The 18,762-nt window shown below is 33.9% G+C and overlaps 1 protein-coding gene across 3 annotated transcripts; it reads right to left on the bottom strand.

The window, feature by feature from the left end:
- Positions 1-978: 978 nt before the first annotated feature.
- On the bottom strand, positions 979-17,985 carry LOC126725801 (uncharacterized). 3 transcript variants are annotated; one of them, XM_050430725.1, is made up of 17 exons: positions 17,836-17,958; positions 17,679-17,705; positions 15,486-15,785; positions 15,272-15,400; positions 14,950-15,157; positions 14,076-14,222; positions 11,459-11,533; positions 10,207-10,278; positions 9,036-9,107; positions 8,146-8,217; positions 7,928-7,999; positions 6,927-6,998; positions 5,390-5,461; positions 3,174-3,317; positions 2,614-2,685; positions 2,096-2,242; positions 979-1,550 (listed from the first exon to the last, which is right to left on the bottom strand). In XM_050430725.1, exons 3-17 carry the CDS (start codon positions 15,681-15,683, stop codon positions 1,366-1,368), a joined length of 1,737 nt encoding a protein of 578 aa, XP_050286682.1. In that variant the 5' UTR covers positions 15,684-15,785; positions 17,679-17,705; positions 17,836-17,958; the 3' UTR covers positions 979-1,365. The 3 variants fall into 3 exon arrangements, with proteins under 3 accessions (XP_050286682.1, XP_050286683.1, XP_050286684.1); XM_050430726.1 differs by lacking the exon at positions 17,679-17,705 and having other exon boundaries at positions 17,836-17,985; XM_050430727.1 differs by lacking the exons at positions 17,679-17,705; positions 17,836-17,958 and adding an exon at positions 16,071-16,190.
- Positions 17,986-18,762: the final 777 nt, after the last annotated feature.

The following is an 18,762-nucleotide window of genomic DNA, read 5'->3' as shown; positions in this document are numbered from 1 at the left end:
TGCCTTTTGGATCTCCTGATAAGTGAGGTAATCCCAATTATTTTTCATGTTCCTGTATGTCCTGTACTCCCCAGACCAGAGCTGTCTGATCTGCTCTTTGGTTGAGATGTCGCTTCATATTCTTTAACAATGGCTTGGATTTTCTGACCTGCCTGGATGAAGACCTGAGTGATATGCAGGCTGTCTGTATGTCCTCTGACTCGCCAGAAACGCTATTTCAATTGCGGCATCCAAAATGCCTATACGAACGCAATTCATTATTTCCATATAAGAATGTAAAACCAAAGAAAATAAATCTTTTGAATGAAAAACAGAAAAAGAAAAACAACACAAAATCGTAGGTTTCTTCTTTTTTTTTTTTTTTTTTTTTTTTTTTAAACTTTGCCGCCTTGCAGTGAAAGAGCAAATAAAAAAAATGAATCAAGCAAATAAAAAAAAAATGATTTGATTCAATCTGGAATAAAATCTATGATTGGATTCAAAAAAGAACAAGGCTTGGGAAATTTTGAAAAGAAAAAACTACTTGAAGAGAATTAAGACATACAGATCAAACTAAAGATATTAAGCATAACAGATTTTTTTTTTCTTTGTTCTTGAAGATAATTGTATTTTCTGGTTTGTTTGTTTATTTAATTATTCAGGAGATGAAACTACTACCAGGTTTAGGAAAACTTGTTCGAATATGACTAAGAAAAATGCTCAGAATTACATTTTATAAGCTTTCACTGGAACATGTATTCGGTATACCAGGCAAAATAATGAGTTTTGCTGGTCACAAGTTTTTTCCCAAAGTTTATTATCATAATCTTTTGCAGAATTTTGAGGAACCAACCACCTGTTTCCGGCAGCCAGAACCTTATATGGGTTTGGGAGGGAGTGGGTATTCTGAATCAAATTAAGCGAGTAAACCCTGGCAGTAACTGGATGCAGGATGATGCAGTAGACGAAGCTAAGAAGTATATAAAACAGGGACTTCCATTCTCGTAAAACTTGGTAATTTACATATATTATAAGAAAGCATTCAATCAAGCCACCAAAGGCATCAATTCAAAATGTTCACAAAAAACTTACACCAGCATTTATATACAAACGAAACAGCTGGAAAAGAGCATCATCAGACCCTTGCCAAGGAAGCTTATCTACATTTTTCTTCTGTACCATAAATGATCCAAAAGAAAGCTTCACATATAGCATTGGGATATTCTTAGAATTTGTACTTCCTGAGCCACAATACATTTCCCCCTCAGGTCTAACCATATGTACAATACAACAAACCTCTCGTCACCTTAAATGTTATTTTATACATAGTTCCCCCACTACACCAACAGTGGCTTTTTACGGAGATCTTTTATGACGCCTCCATAACTACTCAGGACGGAAGCTTACCAGATTGGGGAGATCAGTTGACTGAAGCCTCTTTATATCATTTGCTGTCACCTTACAGCCCTCCAATGTCAGCGATTTCATATTCTTCAGTGTCTTCAAATGACGCAGTCCCACACTAGTGATACGAGAATTTGAAACATTTAAAGAGACCAATTCTGTCAAGCCTGCATTTACAAGTATGTGAGAAAATAAATTAAGAAAATAGGGAAATCATTATTCTTGAAAAATGCAATCCTCAGACAACGCTTAAAAATATAAGTGGGAGTTCAGAGTTTTAATAGGCTGCAGTTTGCCAACAGTGTAAACAATGCTTAACTTAAGGTTTAAAATCGTAGAAAGGAAATATTAAAAAAAAAAAAAAAAAACCTTTTAATAATAAAAACCTACAACCACAAGTATACGAACTTTTATTTAGAAAACTTAAAGCCACTTCCAGGTATCTGTGCAGAGTCTTTAGTTAATGATTGTTGAAACTTTCACTAAATAGTAAAGCAGCATTGACAGCATAAATTTCGCAACTGATATTTCCATAATTAACTACACCAAAGAATGTATTTATTTCTTACTCTGGTCACAAAACTCTGGTACATGATTCCCATCTAATAAAGAAATTTAAACAGATAAAGCAAGCATGTGTGTTGTGTGTGCGTGTGTGTATATCCTTCCACATACACACACCACAAAAAAAAGAGAGAGATCATAGAAATACCAGAAATCAACTCCAAGGTTTTATCTGTCAGGTTGGAGTTTTGTGATAGATTTAGCAGCCTCAGGTATGAAAGATTCTTGATATTCTTGACACCTGTATCAGTCAGTCCTCCACCACATATTTCTAGGGACCTCAGGTTTTTAAAGTCTGCAAAAGGGGGAGGGGGAAAAAAAACAAATTAATTCAAATCAGTAGTCTTTCGACAAGCAAAGCTAACAGTTCAAAGAATGTTGTTTTTTAAGCTAGAGAAGGCATCTCATGATCATATGGTATATAAACTAATAATCATGCATATTCAATAAGCAATTTGGTTCCAACTTGTGTTTTATAGTTTAGTACTTATTGACATCTACTAACAAAGAGAATTTCCAAGTTCCTTCTGCATTTAATTAGATATAAGAATGTGACCATATAATAGTATTCCACAAACTTCTCTAGGACCAAATCCAATATTACATATAACTAAGAGAAATTTATGAGTATAGGCAACAGAAATATTAGTGTGTTATCTAACATACTTCGCAGATGGTTTGTTCCACCGTCTGTAATACGAGCTCCAAAAAGATCAAGATGAGTTAACCCAGTCAAACCTACATCAATAAAGCAGGAAAATGCATCATTAAATCAAAACATTCAAATATTTATGAAGCTTATAAAATATATATTTACATATGAAAAACTAAAAACATAATAAGCTACTATTGCACCGTGTAACACTAGACCTCAGGAGTTCAACTGCAGGAGGAGCAAAAGGAGGCCACTTAAAGTGAAGGAAACAGCAAAGAGAACTGAATTTTAATAGGCTCAAAGGCTGACACATTTACATGGGAACGGTTTTTGAGAGGCTCAGTGACCCAGATATTTGCAGGTCAAAATTGTCAAATACACACCATCTCTTTTGCTAGATTATTGGAACAAAATCATTAAAAGAGAAGAATGGTTCAACATTTAAAACATAAAAAGATTCATTTGGGCAATGCTTCATTGTGATTCCCACAACAGGTATTCTTTCTAATGTTGATTACTTATAATTCCATTCTGTTCCCATCTGAATGCAATGTCTATCTAGAATACTTACTAGTAAGAGCTGCAAGTCCAGCATCTGAAATTTGGCGAACATCCAAATTGAGTGATTTAAGAGATGAGAGTCCAGACAATTTTCTTAACCCACCATCATCAACAGCAGTGAATGATAAATTTAAACTCTCCAGGTTAGCCAAACCTACAGAAAACAAACCAACAAAATACTAAGTTAACCCCAAAATAAAAGTAAAAGGAAATTCACTGAACAACTCTATTGTGTCCTTCATACGTTCCGACAAGTAACCTTGACTTTATTCTTAGAAGTCCCATGCATTAAATGTTAAGAAGTGCATCAAAAGTGAGGAATCTCTCTCTCACATATAAAAAATTCTTAAAACATAAAAAAGATATAAGAAGTTACAAATAATTGAAATAAATTTTGCACTATTCTTGGGGGCTTGCAAACTTGTGAAAATAAATTTGACAATATGGATAAAAAGTTCTCCATTGTCTATAGTTCTCTTTCAATTTTCCTCTAAACTTGTGGTTGCTGTGTGATTTTGTTGGCAAAGGCTGCCAGAATCAACCAAACATGAGCAAACAATCCTTATCTAAAACCACAGACTACACGCATACCCAACCCAATACACCCATACGGATAATGTTTGAGGACCCTATATACATGCATGATGCACCTAGCCTCATACACACTGTAATGTTTGGACCCTACGAATTAGTGTGAATTAACAAGAGGAACGCTTCTTGGAGGGCGGGGAGAAGAGTTAATGCATTAATTGTGAGGCAAATGGCTAATAATATAACCATAAACATAACCTGATTAAAACAAAATGAACATGTAAAAAACATTTGTGATTAAGCTATGCTGAGGCAAGGAGACAAAATTAAAATCACAATTAGCATCAATTGGACAAAAACTCTTAGATTACTCACAAGTTTCAACATTAGTATCACCTATGCCACATCCATTTACTCACACAAACTCTTAGATTACTCACAAGTTGTGACATCAGTATGCCCTATGTCACATCCATGAACTCTTTACAAGTTCATAACCAAAGACAAACATCATAATTTAAGACGCTTAAGATACATTGGACAGTTCAGGCATGATTAGATGTGGCTAATCCTCAAACCCTTACGAAAAATGACAATGTGACTTTGAGGTGGGATGGGAGAGGAGGAAAAACCTCGTTTTGTGGATTGGAAAACTACATGCACTTTGCTTCATAAAGATGGGTTAGGAATGAGAAATTTGAGCATGTTTAATTGTGTGTTATTAGGTAAGTGGCTATGGAGGTCCACTTAGGAGAATGACCTTTTATGGAAACAGTTAGTTCCAATGAAGTATGGAGTAGAAATGGGGGGTTGGACTTCTAAGTTCTTCTAACCCCATTCTCATAAGATATGGGATGGGAGTTTGGAAGGCAATAAGAGCTAATTGGGATTCCTTGAACCGATTTATTAGATTAGATATAAGGTAGGGGATGACAGTAGTGTCAAATTTTAGCATGATCTTTGTAACACTAATAGTTAGTGATGCACTGTTGAAGTTCCAACCTGAACCAAAGAAACCAATCAGAGCTACACTGCTCTTGGCTGCTGCCAATAGTGCAAGAGTTGGTGATGGTCATTTTTGAAGACAACTGCAGGTTGGCTAGTGCAGTTGTCGGTTTTCATAAAACCTCAAAATATACAATCAAGAGAGTGTCTTTATGATTATGGTGCCTCTGTCAATAAAACCTCAATTCTTTAATTTTAGATCTGCAAAGAGTATCAAACACACCATTCAACTCCCTTCGTCTTCACTATCCAACTTAACAACATCAATAGTTTTTTGGTAAATTCAAATTAACCCTTTCCATCAAAGGATGCTGTCATTCAAACAAGTCACTCAGGATAAAACCAGCAAAAAATAAAAATAAAAACAAAACAAAACAAAAAAAAAAAAAAAAAAAAAGGAAGAAGAAGAAAATATCAATTCATTTCCACAAGGCCCTAGAAGGCTGGAACCCATCAAACCTAGATTACCAAGAGACCACCAACTAAGCTTGCATGGAGCATCAATACAAACATGGTGGTGAAAACCAAACAAATGAAGCATTGCATTTATTTAGAATCCACTTTGCAGATAAATAAACTAAGTGAAACTGATTATGTGCTACACTGAATTATTAAAAAGAAAGAGGAGGGCATACATGGGAACCAATCAGATTCCATAATCTGTAAATAAATACAAGGTGAATGTCTAACCAGATAGATGGCGAAGTCCACTACTTCCAACTTCAGTATCAGACAATTCCAAGCATTTGAGATGCCGAAGGCCTAAAATCAAAGCATTTCATATGCATATTTAAGCATTATTTATGATAAGGTGGGAAAATAAGAAAAGCAGAAAAGAGGGACGAAGAAAAGAAAAGGGAACAACTAAAATAATATATCCAAATGAACATATAACAGAGTACATATCCTAGACTACTCCTAACTTTAAATTCTTCTATAAAGCAATGAAAAAGCTTTCTTATGGTTGCAACTCATCAGTTGGTATATACTGAGTGAAACTAGGATTCTGATGCAAAATATGGCTCTCATGTCTATAAAAACCTGCATCACACCATCAAGCTATGCTAAAAATGATATAAATTAGAGCTTGCCCACAGATTGCCACACTTTTTCTGTGCTCCCCTGAAGAAAAGTTAATAATTTGATTCCACAAATTTACTCATGTAACCGAATGAAAAGATGAATCCACAACCTCAACTAAGTTAGGACTTCAGGTTTGTAACAGGAATTTTTTTTTTTTACATGAGTAATGAAATCTGATAAAGGGGTGCAATCCAAGTACAGAGGAAGTATATAATAGACACCCCAAGCAAAAAAGTGAGAGAGTTACAAGTTAAATCCTAGAATTAACAAAAGCATTAAAAAGTTAAATCTTATATATATAGCACTTAAAATTAACATCATCTGTAAACCCTATAAACAAGGGAGAAATATTTACAGAGCAGACGTGAAAATTGTAACAAAATGAGTTTCTCACATTAATTTCCATAATAAAATCTCATTTTTCAGTGAGGGAAACACAAGATACTAACAATTAGTGACTACAACTCAACATGCTGATTTTTTTCCCTGATTTTAGCAAGCCACTAGAGAATAACCCCAAATCAATTTTCATGGAACTTAAAAAGGCTAGTTTTTTTTTTTAGAGATAATTACAACATGCTACTAAGCCCGCAGCTCTAACCCTTTTCCCCTCCAGACTCCCAAGCACTTTGTGCATGGGGAGGTGCCAATTTAGCTACAAGACCTTTGGCAACTCAAAAGGCTAGTTTATATTCTGTGTTGGTTATTTTTTTAAAATTTCATTAAAATGATGTTCTGATTTCATTGCCTCTAATGAATTAGAAATATCATGTCATATAAAACACAACATAAATTATTTATTACATGGAACAAACCATATATGCTCAAAAGAAAACCCTCATTATTAGGACTGCTTACTTCAACTCAAAAAAGTTGCAACTATAGCCAGCTGAGCAGCTCTGGTATTTAGGTCACATGGCAAACACGAAAGCTGCCATTATACCATTTCTAGAGGGAAATGACAGATATACAAAGAATCACATATTTGTTGTTGTAATCTGAAAAGCTTTTCTCATAAATATGATCTCTAGTGCTAGAAAACACCTTTCTACTAAACCTCTTTGACTGGAACAGAAACATTGCAAAATCAATACACAGATTTAGAATTAAAACAGAAAATTAGGGAAACCCTTTTAACACCAACCTGTCAAGTTAACCAGCCCTTCATCACCAATCCTACATGAGTCCAAGTTCAAGCTTTCCAAATTTGTAAGACCTGCTTGAAGCAAGATCAAAATTTATGTACAAAATATATTGTTCAAAATGTAACACAAACACATGAAGATATACCAAGACATTTAGTACCTTGTTCAGGATATCTCACATATCTTTTAAAAAATATATACTTATTCCAAAACTTGTTAAGTTATAAACTCCATGAACTAGCCATAGAAGCCCTAAGCTCAAAGCAGTCGCACATCTAAAAAATTTAGGTAGCAATGATACATACATGAAAGTCATATTGCTGAAGCTTAGTTGTTGACAAGAAAATTAATACATCTATATAATACGTACAAAATGAAAGCATTTGACTTTTTAGGTGACCCTTTCATATGTTGCCACATAAGCTTTTGAAAGTCCACACTTTTCCACATCAACATTATAAATATAGTTTGTTTTGTGTCACATTAGTTAGAACCTATCAGAACTCATTGGTTATAGAATAATCAACCCAACACTAAACAAAATTTGATTAAATTACGGTTGGCCTGCTTTAATTTAATTATAATTTAACTAAAATTCATATTTTCTACCTATCAAAAAAGAAAAAAAGCATATTTCCTACAAATTATCGAATTTGGCTTTTTTTATTACTGGATAGATATTTAAGTATGCATTACTTATAAATATTTTTCCATAAAAATTTTCCTATGCATCACACAGTTTTGCAGCTAGTTATTGATAAACACACAGAAAATCAAGCTATGTTGTGCTCAAAGGAAAGTGGAAGATCTCAAACCTCAACTACCTATGCGAACACAGTGCATTCTGTACATATTTAACACACACAGATTGCTTCCTACATTCTATAAGGCTCAACTCTTTATCCTCGAACCATTTTCCATTGTTGCAAAGGGAAAACAAAACAGAAATTGTAAATCAAAATTTTGAACTTGTGTAGATATGAGAGTGAAAGACACCCACCTTTCAAGTGCACCAAGCATGCATCTGTGATATCATTGAACCCTAAATTTAATACTTTTAAGTTCCTAAATCCTGCAGAAACCAAGATATATGCAATAAGTTCAACACAAGGTTCTTCCAATAAAATAAAATAAAAAAGTAAACCCCAGAAGCATCACAGTAGATATATAGTTGATTACAACAGACCAAGTAATGTATTTATGCCAAATGCAACTTACTGGAAAGGTTCTCGCATCCATCATCAGGCAGCTTACATCTGTTAAGATTCAAATATAACAAGGCAGCAAGAGCTGGCACAAAAACAATGCCAGTTAGATTTCTGGCCAAACAAAAGTATTGAATAACACATTGAGTACATATAAATTGAAAAGTGAAGGAAATTTTATTTTTCCTACTTTTAATAGATACTTAAGTGTACAATTCATCAGGAATTTAATTTTGTTTTAATCTTCACTCCAAATGTCATCAACAAAATATCAATGCATATATCATGTGGAGTTTCCATTACACACGAATAGAAACCCAAGTGGCCATAAAATCCCCGAGTTACCCAGCAAAAAATAAAAAATAAAAAATTCTAGGATTCAAAATAAAGCAAAATTCTAGAAGCATAACAGTAATTAGCTGTAGAGCCATAACTGTTTCTACAATCTAAACCACCAATTTTACATGCGCGCGTGCACAAAGATTGAGAAAAGACATTTGTCTTTAGTATTAGCCATGGTGCACACAATTAATGTGCACATAAATATAACAAATATTACCAATGAAAATGAGTGGTTATGATGCCAACATCTTATCCCGTTTTACATAGTTAACATCCGTAGTGCAAAATTAGGGGTGAAGAGCTTATTTAGGTAATTTCTGTTAAAAATATTCCCAATGGAAATGAGTGGGTTTGCTTTAATACACGGATTTATATATGCAAAACATGAAAATGTTCCAGATAGATCTGCAAATATATCATATAAACAACTTTAGAAAAAAATCATTCATGGTAAATTTTTATGAAAAATCTAATGAACCATTATGTAGTACAGGCCTGATCCTAATGGGAATGAGAATATAATAATTGGCAGAAAGGCCAAGACTTGAAGAGAATCAAAACCTGAAAGAGAGTCCAAGCATGCAGCAGTAACTCGGCATCCCTCCAAGTTCAACAGAGAGAGTTTGGGCAGCCCTGAGACAGAGAAATAATATGCACCAAAATCAACATAGAGGGAAAAGAAGAAAAATGACAACGAAAAGAGATGAAATCCAAAATCTTTGATTAAAAGTTGTTTAGAAGAGTCACCATTCAGAACGCTGAAATAAAACAAAACAATATCAGAATCAGTAAAGGTGGAACCTAATGATTAAAGTATCGCTATCATTTTCTTCATTAAGTTCAGCCAAATAACCAAAGAAATCCTAGAGAAGATCAAAATAAATAAATAAATGAAAGGCTCAGCCAGGAGGGCTTTCCTAAAAGCAATGATAAATTGCATGAATTAAATAGCTACTCCGACTTCACTGCATACAACCTGAAGTTGGAATGCAACCAGATTCACAATATCCAATATAGTAGAAGAGATGAGTTCTTTCTTTGTTTATGGGTATTGACATTACAAAGAATTGCTGATATGTAGATTTAAAAACATTGTTGGGGTCTTTTTTTTTTTTTTTTTTTTTTTTTTTACTGGTAAGAATAACAATATTGTTTATTAACAATCACTCTTTCTGAAATGTAATTCATAAAATACCAATTTCGTTTTTGCTTTTTTTTAAATGGTTCTAGGACCTAATAGCATTTCCTCACCCCACAAAGTGGAGAGCAAGGACAAGATCCAAAATGTTATGTGGATGCATGAGCCTTCAGCTACCAAAAGTTTGACTTGAAACTTCCAAAACAACTGAACTACACCCCAACCCAGTTGGATCCCCAAACACAAAAACGTCAGCAGGATTAAAGGAAAAGGTGGAACAGCATTTTTTTTAATGTGCTTCAAATGAGGAGAATGATGGTCCAGATAACTTTCTTTTTAATTTTTGATAGCCCTGGTTCAGCCCAACAGTTTCATACATCGTGTTAAATAGATACAGAACCTCCCACTTTCTTTTTCTTGATTTATCCTTATAACAACAAAGATGGAAAACAAAGTAACAATACAAATAGAAATAGAAAATATAGATTACCTTTAAGAAAAAAATTACCTTTCAAGAAAGTAGTGCCATCAACAATGAAAACAGATTAACAACAAAAATAGAAATCATAGATTACTTGCTAGAAAATAAAGTACCTTTCAAGAAAGTAATGCCAACATTTGTAACCTTGCTGCATGAAATCTGTAAAGCCTTCAAGTTTGTAAGCCCTGAAATTTTATTGAACATGTAATTCCTCACAATTTTCTATACCACACAATTGCAACTAAACAGTAATCACAACTCAAATAACATGCCAAGACATGCATATGCTCAAAGGAACATATCAAAATGAATTTGCAGTTTGTGGTCTATGTGACATCAAACTCCTAACCTGTTTTCCAGTCCATGCATGACAAGAGCACAACGGGACAAAGATTTACTTCTATTTTCCATAAAAACCTTAATTCTTTAATTCTTTTTATATGTAAAAACTAATATTTTTTATAAGGAAACAAATGGAAAATTTCTTCTTGGGTACTTTATCCAAGTACCTTATGTTCTTAAGAGAGCTTTTTTTCTTTTTCTTTTTTTCTTTTTTTTGATAAATTCAATAGCTACCATGGGGGAGTGGGGATTTAAATCATGGACATCTTTGTTGGAAATATCATAACGTACCAATTGAGCTACAAGGCTCTTGGCAAGTTCTTAAGAAAACTTGTAAGCCAAAAGGTAAAATTTATTGATAACAGTTAGTCAAACTGTCACAATGGCTTACTAGGCTTCAAATTATAAGAAGAAAAAACCTTAAAACCCTAAAAAAATGTAACCATGGCCCTTATTTTAAACTAACCCTATCCATGCATATCATCTGCTTAAACAAAAAGACAGAAATATCAATAGAAACCTTAGCTATACTAGCACAAACATTACTGTCAAAAGACTGTTAGTCTGCTACAGTGCCTGTGAACAGAACACAACTTTATCCCTGTACGCTTTTTTTCCAGCAAATTTTGCCCTGAATTCATGAATCCCATTTTTAGTATCTCTTAGCAAATAATTATTCAATGAGAAATTAAGAGCACAGATTTTCTGCAAGTAGAACTACCTAGAAGGCATCCTTAATGTAGCAAATTTAACAATATTTCAATGTTCAAAAAATTTCAGAATAAAGGATGTACTCATGAAAAAATTCATCACCAGGTGCAAATGAAAAAGGAAGAATGAATTCTGAATATTTATACAACTAGCAAATACAGAGTGCATGTTGTAGAGAGAGAGAGAGAGAGAGAGAGAGGGAGAGAGTAGACATACAATTTCAACAAAAAAGAAAACCATGCTTGAAATTTTGAGCCATCATTGGGAAAAAAATAAATATAATAAATAAAAGCACAGAAAGATGTAAATTACCAGAGAGAGGCATCATGTCATCATCCGTAATGCAATTACAGCACTTGAGATTGAGAGACTCCAATTTTGATAAACCTGAAATAAGATATATGCTACATCAATGGTGAGCAGAGTTACTTGACTACTCCATGCAATGTTCATGCTGCTTTATCTTCATCATTCAATGGGAAGACTGGAGCTACTGCAAGTCCCATTCCTTGGTAAATATATGTTGGTTTGCATTTTCCAATTATACCCCCACTACAAAGTACTCCTTTTGTTAAAAACCCACTACTTTTATAAATATTACCATCACATTTCTATTAAATACCTAATATAATAACCACAATGCACACCTTAGTTTAAGCATATAATTTGACATAGGTCATCTATCAATTTACAAATTTTTTTCCATGTAGAGTTTTCACATGTGATTTTTGCTAAAATTACATGCAATGAATACAAAAAGGTAGTGGAAATGTTTATGGAAAAGGAAAAAGGAAATGTATATGGTATTGTAAAATTTAAATTATCATTAAGGAAATCCTTCTTATAGTTGTTAATATTTATCAAGTGCAGCCCATGAGGGGATAAATTAGAAGGTTCCTTGTTGGTTAACAAATCCCACTTTAGAAGAGTAATATGGAGGTGCAAGAATTCCTATTAGGAGAATTAGTCCCACATTGCTAAGAAGAGTAGGGAAGTGTGATGGTTCCTGCAAAAATATTGGTAGTGTAGCTTTTGTATTGATGGCCTAATATGTTAAAGTGAAAGCACCTTTGGGCACATTGAGGAGTTAGGATAGTTTATGTTTGTGAGTGTTTGAGATAGTAGATTTTGGTTGGCATTACAAGCTGATGTACGCATCAAGTTTGTCAAACCACGTTAAAGTTTGTGTTTTGCGGTGTTTGCCTTATATTGTTTAAAGTGTTTTTCACAACAATTTCAATTTCTTAAGTAGCCTTAGCAGGCTGTATGTCTATATTTCAAAAACTAATGAGTTAAAGAGGTGCAGTAATACTGAAAAAAGTTTTTTTTTTTTTTTGGTTAATTCCCTCCAACGGTGCACTAAACAATAAAATCTTGAGAAGTGCCCTGTGCCCCACTGCCTCAGAAACCAAATATTATATTAAAATTTTATCCCCCACCTTGGTTCACATCTCAGATGTATCACAACTGATATATGTGGCATTCCATAATCTACTTGATCTCTAAAAGAAAATCTCCATACTAAAATATTTTACTTAACTAACTAAATCAAAACTCACAGTACTCCATTTTTTTTTTTGATAAGTCACAGTACTCCATTTTTTACCTGGATCTTTTTTACCAAAAGAATTTTGGCAAGCAAAAATATATTTTATTTAAATAAATCTTAACTCACAACATATAAGTACTTCACAAACTGCCAATCTATAATTTTCTTTTAAATTAAAATTAGTGTAGCTGGGTAGCACCTCTCCCTTTAGTCAAGGGAGATCTTGGATTTAACCTTACAGGAGGAAATGTATTTGGTAAGGGAGAGGCTACCCCCAATATTTAGACTCCTGTCGCCATTAATTAAAATAATAATAATAATAATAAACAACAACGAATGAGCTAACAATATCATTTATTTAATAAATCCCCAATCATAATTCATAAAGGCCTTTCTTGGGCAAATTTAATTCTAAACCCTAAATTTTAAAAAGCTTCAATTGAGACATTGATTTTTTTTTTTTTTTAAAAGAACATTTCAGTCCGTCTCCTACACCTATTTTTTTCTTTAATGCCGTTTACTAAACACGCGTGCCTAAAGGGGAAAAATCCTCCTTTCCTCTCAAAAAGTCACTCCCAACTCTCTCTCTCTCTCTCTCTCTCTAAAACACACACGTCAAGTTTCTAAAGACATGTTAGAAGGCAGCCAAGGGGGGAGAGAGAGCACAAATAATGTGCTGCTGAGGAGGAAAGGTTGAGCCTATGAAGAAAGAGTGGTAGACTTATAAAGATTCGGAATGGAGGAGGATGGTTATTGGAAAATCATCCTTTATATGGCAAAATGACACCAATTCAAAAATCAGAGGAGAAGAAATAGAGGGGGAAACAAAGGGGTTAATGTGAAGAGAAGTGGAGGGAAAGTGAAATTTGGTTAAGGTTTATTGGAGGTGGAGATTGAGAATGGTGAGGGAAGTCGTGGTTTTGTTTCTTTGAAAAATAGAGAGAGAACTGGGGGTGATGAGGGTGAATTACATTGGATAGAATGTGATGGTGATGATTGGAAGTTTTATTGAAGAAGTGTGGGAGGAACTGTTATGGTGGTCTCAACTTGGAAGTTTGAGTGAGTCAAGTCCAATGGCGCCTTTTTGTGGTCCATGAAGTGTGTCAAATTTTTAATATACCAGCATTTTGCCCCACACATTGTCTAGATGGCATTAGCAAGAGCTGTCAAAGGGGCGAACTGAAACGATTTCAAAAATTCAAGGTTTTAATTTAAGATTTTTGAAGTTCAGGGTTTAATTTGAAATTGATCCCAAACTTTAGGGCTTAAAATGTAATTTTCCCCTTTTTCTTTTATTTTTTTATATTTTTTCCCCCGGGGGGGGGGGGGGGGGGGGGGGGGGTTGTGTTCAAGATGAAAGTACAAGTAGAGAATACATACCTTTAAGATTAATTAGCCCACCATGAATCTCAGGACATCTCTCCAAGTCCAACTTAACCAAGTTAACTAAATTGGTAAAGGCATTCATTCCCTTAGCAGTAATTGCATTGTTTCTTCTAAAACTCAAACTTGTCAAGTCTGAGAGACCTGAAACATTCATAATGGTCATACAATATCCATAAAAGAACTGCTTCAAGAAAATCAAGGACTGAGCAATGCCAATTCACATCAATCTCAAGTATGAGGAAAAGATTGAGCATTAACGACAATAAAAGAATAATTAAATAGAATACGCCCAAAAATGAATAACTTACTGGAATCTAACAGAATTATTTAAAAAAAAAAAAAAAAAGTCCTTGCAGGCACATTTTTTTTTTTTAAAGTAGACAAACTCCAAATTTATGTCCAGCAAACTATTTTAAAAATTCAATGCACCAAAGAGAACAAAAAATCAACATGAAAACAATCTCATATGATTAGGAGCATCTGTCGCCCTTGGCTCTCTCAACCATGTGGAGGTTGAGCATATAGTTTAGTATTCAGAGAGCCCCTATGACTCTGAACATCTATGATGATTTCCGAAATGCCTGTCTTAACTTTTTGGGTATAACAAACTCACTTGTATCATGAGATCATCATTAATTTTAAGTCTCCTTTTCAACCCCCCCCCCCCCCCCCCCCACCCCCCATCATTTTTGTTTTCTCTAGATTTTCGTTCTTTTTGGAGACATAAATCCTCCCCTTATTTGTTCCTATTTAATATTTTTTTCTATTAAAGTAACAGTTTTTCATTTAAAAAGGAATTAAATAATCAATTGAAAATAGTAAATGACCAGAAGCAACATTGTAATTGAACAGGCATAAGAAAGACTACCACTTATTAGTTCCAGCCCACGGTCAGAAATTTGGTCACAATAATCAAAATTTAAGGCTAGAAGATTTGTGCAATCTTTGAGATGAAGCAGTCCTGTATCAGTAACTTCAGAGCCCGATAGATCAACAGAAAGTAAAGATGGCCCCTGTGAAGAGATTACATCCATCCAACTATCATTCACCCCAGGGTATTCTCCCAAGTAAAGATCCTGCCAAACACATGACACGAACCTTAAAGAACAGCATGACAGACTGAAAACAAATGAGAAACATACACCAACAAAGAAAGTAAAGCCAAATTTCCATATCATTCATGATGATACCTGGATAGCACAATCTCGGAAGGCTTTGAGAGAAACATCAGTTAGACGTTGGGAATATACCAATTCATTAAAGATCTGCTGGCTAATATCCCTTGGGAGCGTAGAAAAAGTGTTATATCTATCAATGTCCTGTTAGAAAAAGGAAGAAAAGTGATAATCCGAGATATAAAAAAGGTAGGCTCTTTACCTAAGTATGATATAGCATACAACATACCTCACATATTTTACGTATGCACAAGTCCATAAGTGGTGGGCAGTTCCCTCTTCCTAGCTGAATATCTATAGCAGGTCTAGAAAATGAGGTTGCCAACCACTTTGAACTCCCACTTTTACAATACTTTCTAGATACCCCTCTGTGCAAAATTTCTTCATTGTCGCGTTGGTCACTCTTCCTAGAACAAGCTCCCCCCATCGAGGAAATGTCTCGTAATCAATAAATTTCACAAAAACTGCACCAGAACACTACTTAATCCATTGAATTACCACAAAATGAGAATATGCATTCTACTTCAACCTGCAAAAATAAACAGAAAGAGCATGGCAGAATAAGTATTCAGCACAAGCAATCAGTTGATCATCTAGAAAATGCCTAATGTCTTGCAAAGCCTTTTTTAACTATTTTGACATATTTGGCAAAAGCATACAACCAGATTTGTTGGATTCAACACTATGGAAGGTAGGCACCAAAAAGTGAAATTTAACCATATCATGTGGCAGCTGTCACAAGCCAAACGAAATTTACCAAGTACATTTTCAATGTACTTAACAAAGACCCAACATGAATATTCAGCCCCCTCACTCTGTAAGAATGTTTTAAAGCTTAGGATGAGAGCTGATCTCCACTTTGTGGTATAACTAGGTGTAGCAATGGTGCACGTTTCTCCATCTCCAGCTCCTCGCTCCACAACTTAAAGCCTCCCTCCATATTGAGCAAAATATTAATTCCATTCCCACAACACTCCATTAATTGAACAAGGTAATTTTATAAAATAAAAAAAGTTTAAAGCAGCTAAACTTAGCAAATCCAGAAAGAAAATGAGATAAAGAGTAGGAAAGAAGAAGAATATATGGTGGCTATTGTTTTGCATAAGATTGAGAGATAGAGAGAACTAATGAGGGTTAAGTTGTATAAAATCTTCCATAACATTGGAAATCTTTGTAGTTATATAATCAAATAGGGAAACTTTTACTCTGCCACGTTGCCATCTCAAGGAATGAGCATCACCAACTGCGATCTATGAATCTCTATATATTTATTTTCACACCTTTTTCCTCACTTTTCTGTTTAAGGAAAAAAATTTATTGACAATACAAAGACTATAGTAGGAACCTAGAGATGCCAAATCACATTAAAAAAAATTTCATGACTCTAGGTATTGTCAAAAATTCCCACAATGCGCAGACTGCACATATATACAACTATAGTGTGCATGTGTACCAGTTGGATTTTATAGTATTTCACCTCTGGATTAATCAGATATAATTTACAGCAAATAAGAGCCCTCAATCATCGATACCAGACAAACAACAAATGGCCATGCAAACACTTGTGAATCAAATCCATCGACTCTACATAACTGACACAGTAAATGACAGAATCACAATAAAAAGTTCATATAAATACTAAAATAATTAAATAAATGTACGTAGTTGTTCTGCTAAATAATGCAGTCCACCAAAATAAATTCAATCTGGCTTCCATGTAAAATTGACACAAAACCCATGTCCAAATTCTTTTAATTTAAACAACCCAATAATTTTTTTTTAACATTTATTAAACAAACCGTTTTTATTTTTTTTTAAATTATTCTTAAGAGAGACACACACACACACAAAACAGAGGTAAAGTAATACATACGAAACAACTCAACTTTTTTGACAAAATAATATAATTTATAATAAAAACAGCTGAAACCTATGACTTTTTAATTTCAAGTTCCCTAGTGAGAAAAACTCACCAAGAAAAAGTTGTGTTTTTACTCTTTTTTTCTTCCCCACAACCACAAGACAAGAACAATAACCGTTGCTAATTGTTTCTTTTTTTAAAATCGGAACCATTTTCTTTCCTAAACTTTCTCAGAAACCAAACAGAGACCAATCATAACATAATAGATGAACAACAAAAGGCCACAAAACTGACGCAAATAAAAAAAAAAAAAATCACAAAGAATTCACCATTTCCTAACCGCTTAATAAGCTCTCGGAACAATCGGTAATTTAACACGTACCAGATCAAACGAAACAAGATGACAAACCACGATCGCATAGCACACAACCCACACCACCGTTCATTTCCCAAGAAAACTTTCACACCGAAATTTTCCCGAGAAAATTATTTATAAAAAAAAAAAAAAAAACCGTAAGAAGAAAACTTTCATTTCTCGACATGAAAAAGCGACAAACTTACTCGATATATCAATTCACATGAAGAGACCTTCAAAGAAGTCAAAAAAAAAAAGTCATCATTTTCCAACCAAAAAACTTTCCAGGAAAACAATTTCCAAGGAAACAAACAAGTACGAAACCAGAAAAAGAAACAGAGAAACCGTTGGACATAGATATACCTCATCATCATCACGATCAACGAGCGGTGATGGAAAAAAACTGTCAGTGAATTTTCTAGAGAGAGAGAGAGAGGGGTTTTAGAGAGAGAGGCAGAAGCTAGAGAATGAGTGAGGAGGGGACTGAAAAAGTGCGAGGTGGCGTAAAGCCGAGCCTGAGTCCGAGGCTACGGATGGGCGACACGTGGAGAATGATTGTGTTGGCTCGGATGTTAGGTTTGTCTGGTTTGGGAATGCCGATGGATAAAGAAATGTAAACGTGTGTCCTTTAATTATTTTTAATTTATTATATTGAGACTTTCCTTGTCTCTGAGTTTATCCACTGGATTTTATTTCGGGACCCACTCGGTGGCTTTGGAAGTTTGTGCACGCAATGTTCTTGCTTGGCTCTCTAATCTTTTAATTATTTTTCACTTTACTTTAATCATTACATTCATTTGCCATCAACTATCCAAATTATTTTTTATTATTATCATTATCATTACTGTGGTAGGTAAGGTTGATCATTTCAGCTGCAATAGATTCTGAGAATTGCATTAGATTTTAATTGAGACAGTCAGTGGTTTGAACTTGATTAAAAAAAAAATATATATATATATATATATATATAAGAATTTTTTAAAGCATTGGAAAATAATACAGTAATAATCAATCGTACTTCAATGGATCAAATTGAGTTTTAGCCTTAGGAAGAAAAAAATGGTTTTTTTTTTTTTTTTTCACAATTTCACACCATCGAAAGCTTTCTTACTCTTACCCTTTTTTAAAAAACAATCTCTTGGATTTAAAACCATAAAAATAATAGGTCCCACTAAAACTTTTTTTTTTTGCTTGACAAATTATTTTCACATAATTGTTTTGGGTAAAAACTATTTTCGAAATCATTGTGCAAAACAGCATTAAGAAAACACCCAAATCTTCATTTTTCTC

Source organism: Quercus robur, chromosome 5 (genome assembly GCF_932294415.1).
Source record: "Quercus robur chromosome 5, dhQueRobu3.1, whole genome shotgun sequence".
NCBI classification, from domain to species: domain Eukaryota; kingdom Viridiplantae; phylum Streptophyta; class Magnoliopsida; order Fagales; family Fagaceae; genus Quercus; species Quercus robur.
Note: the sequence above shows the minus strand (reverse complement) of the source record. Positions and strands in the feature narration are given on the sequence as shown.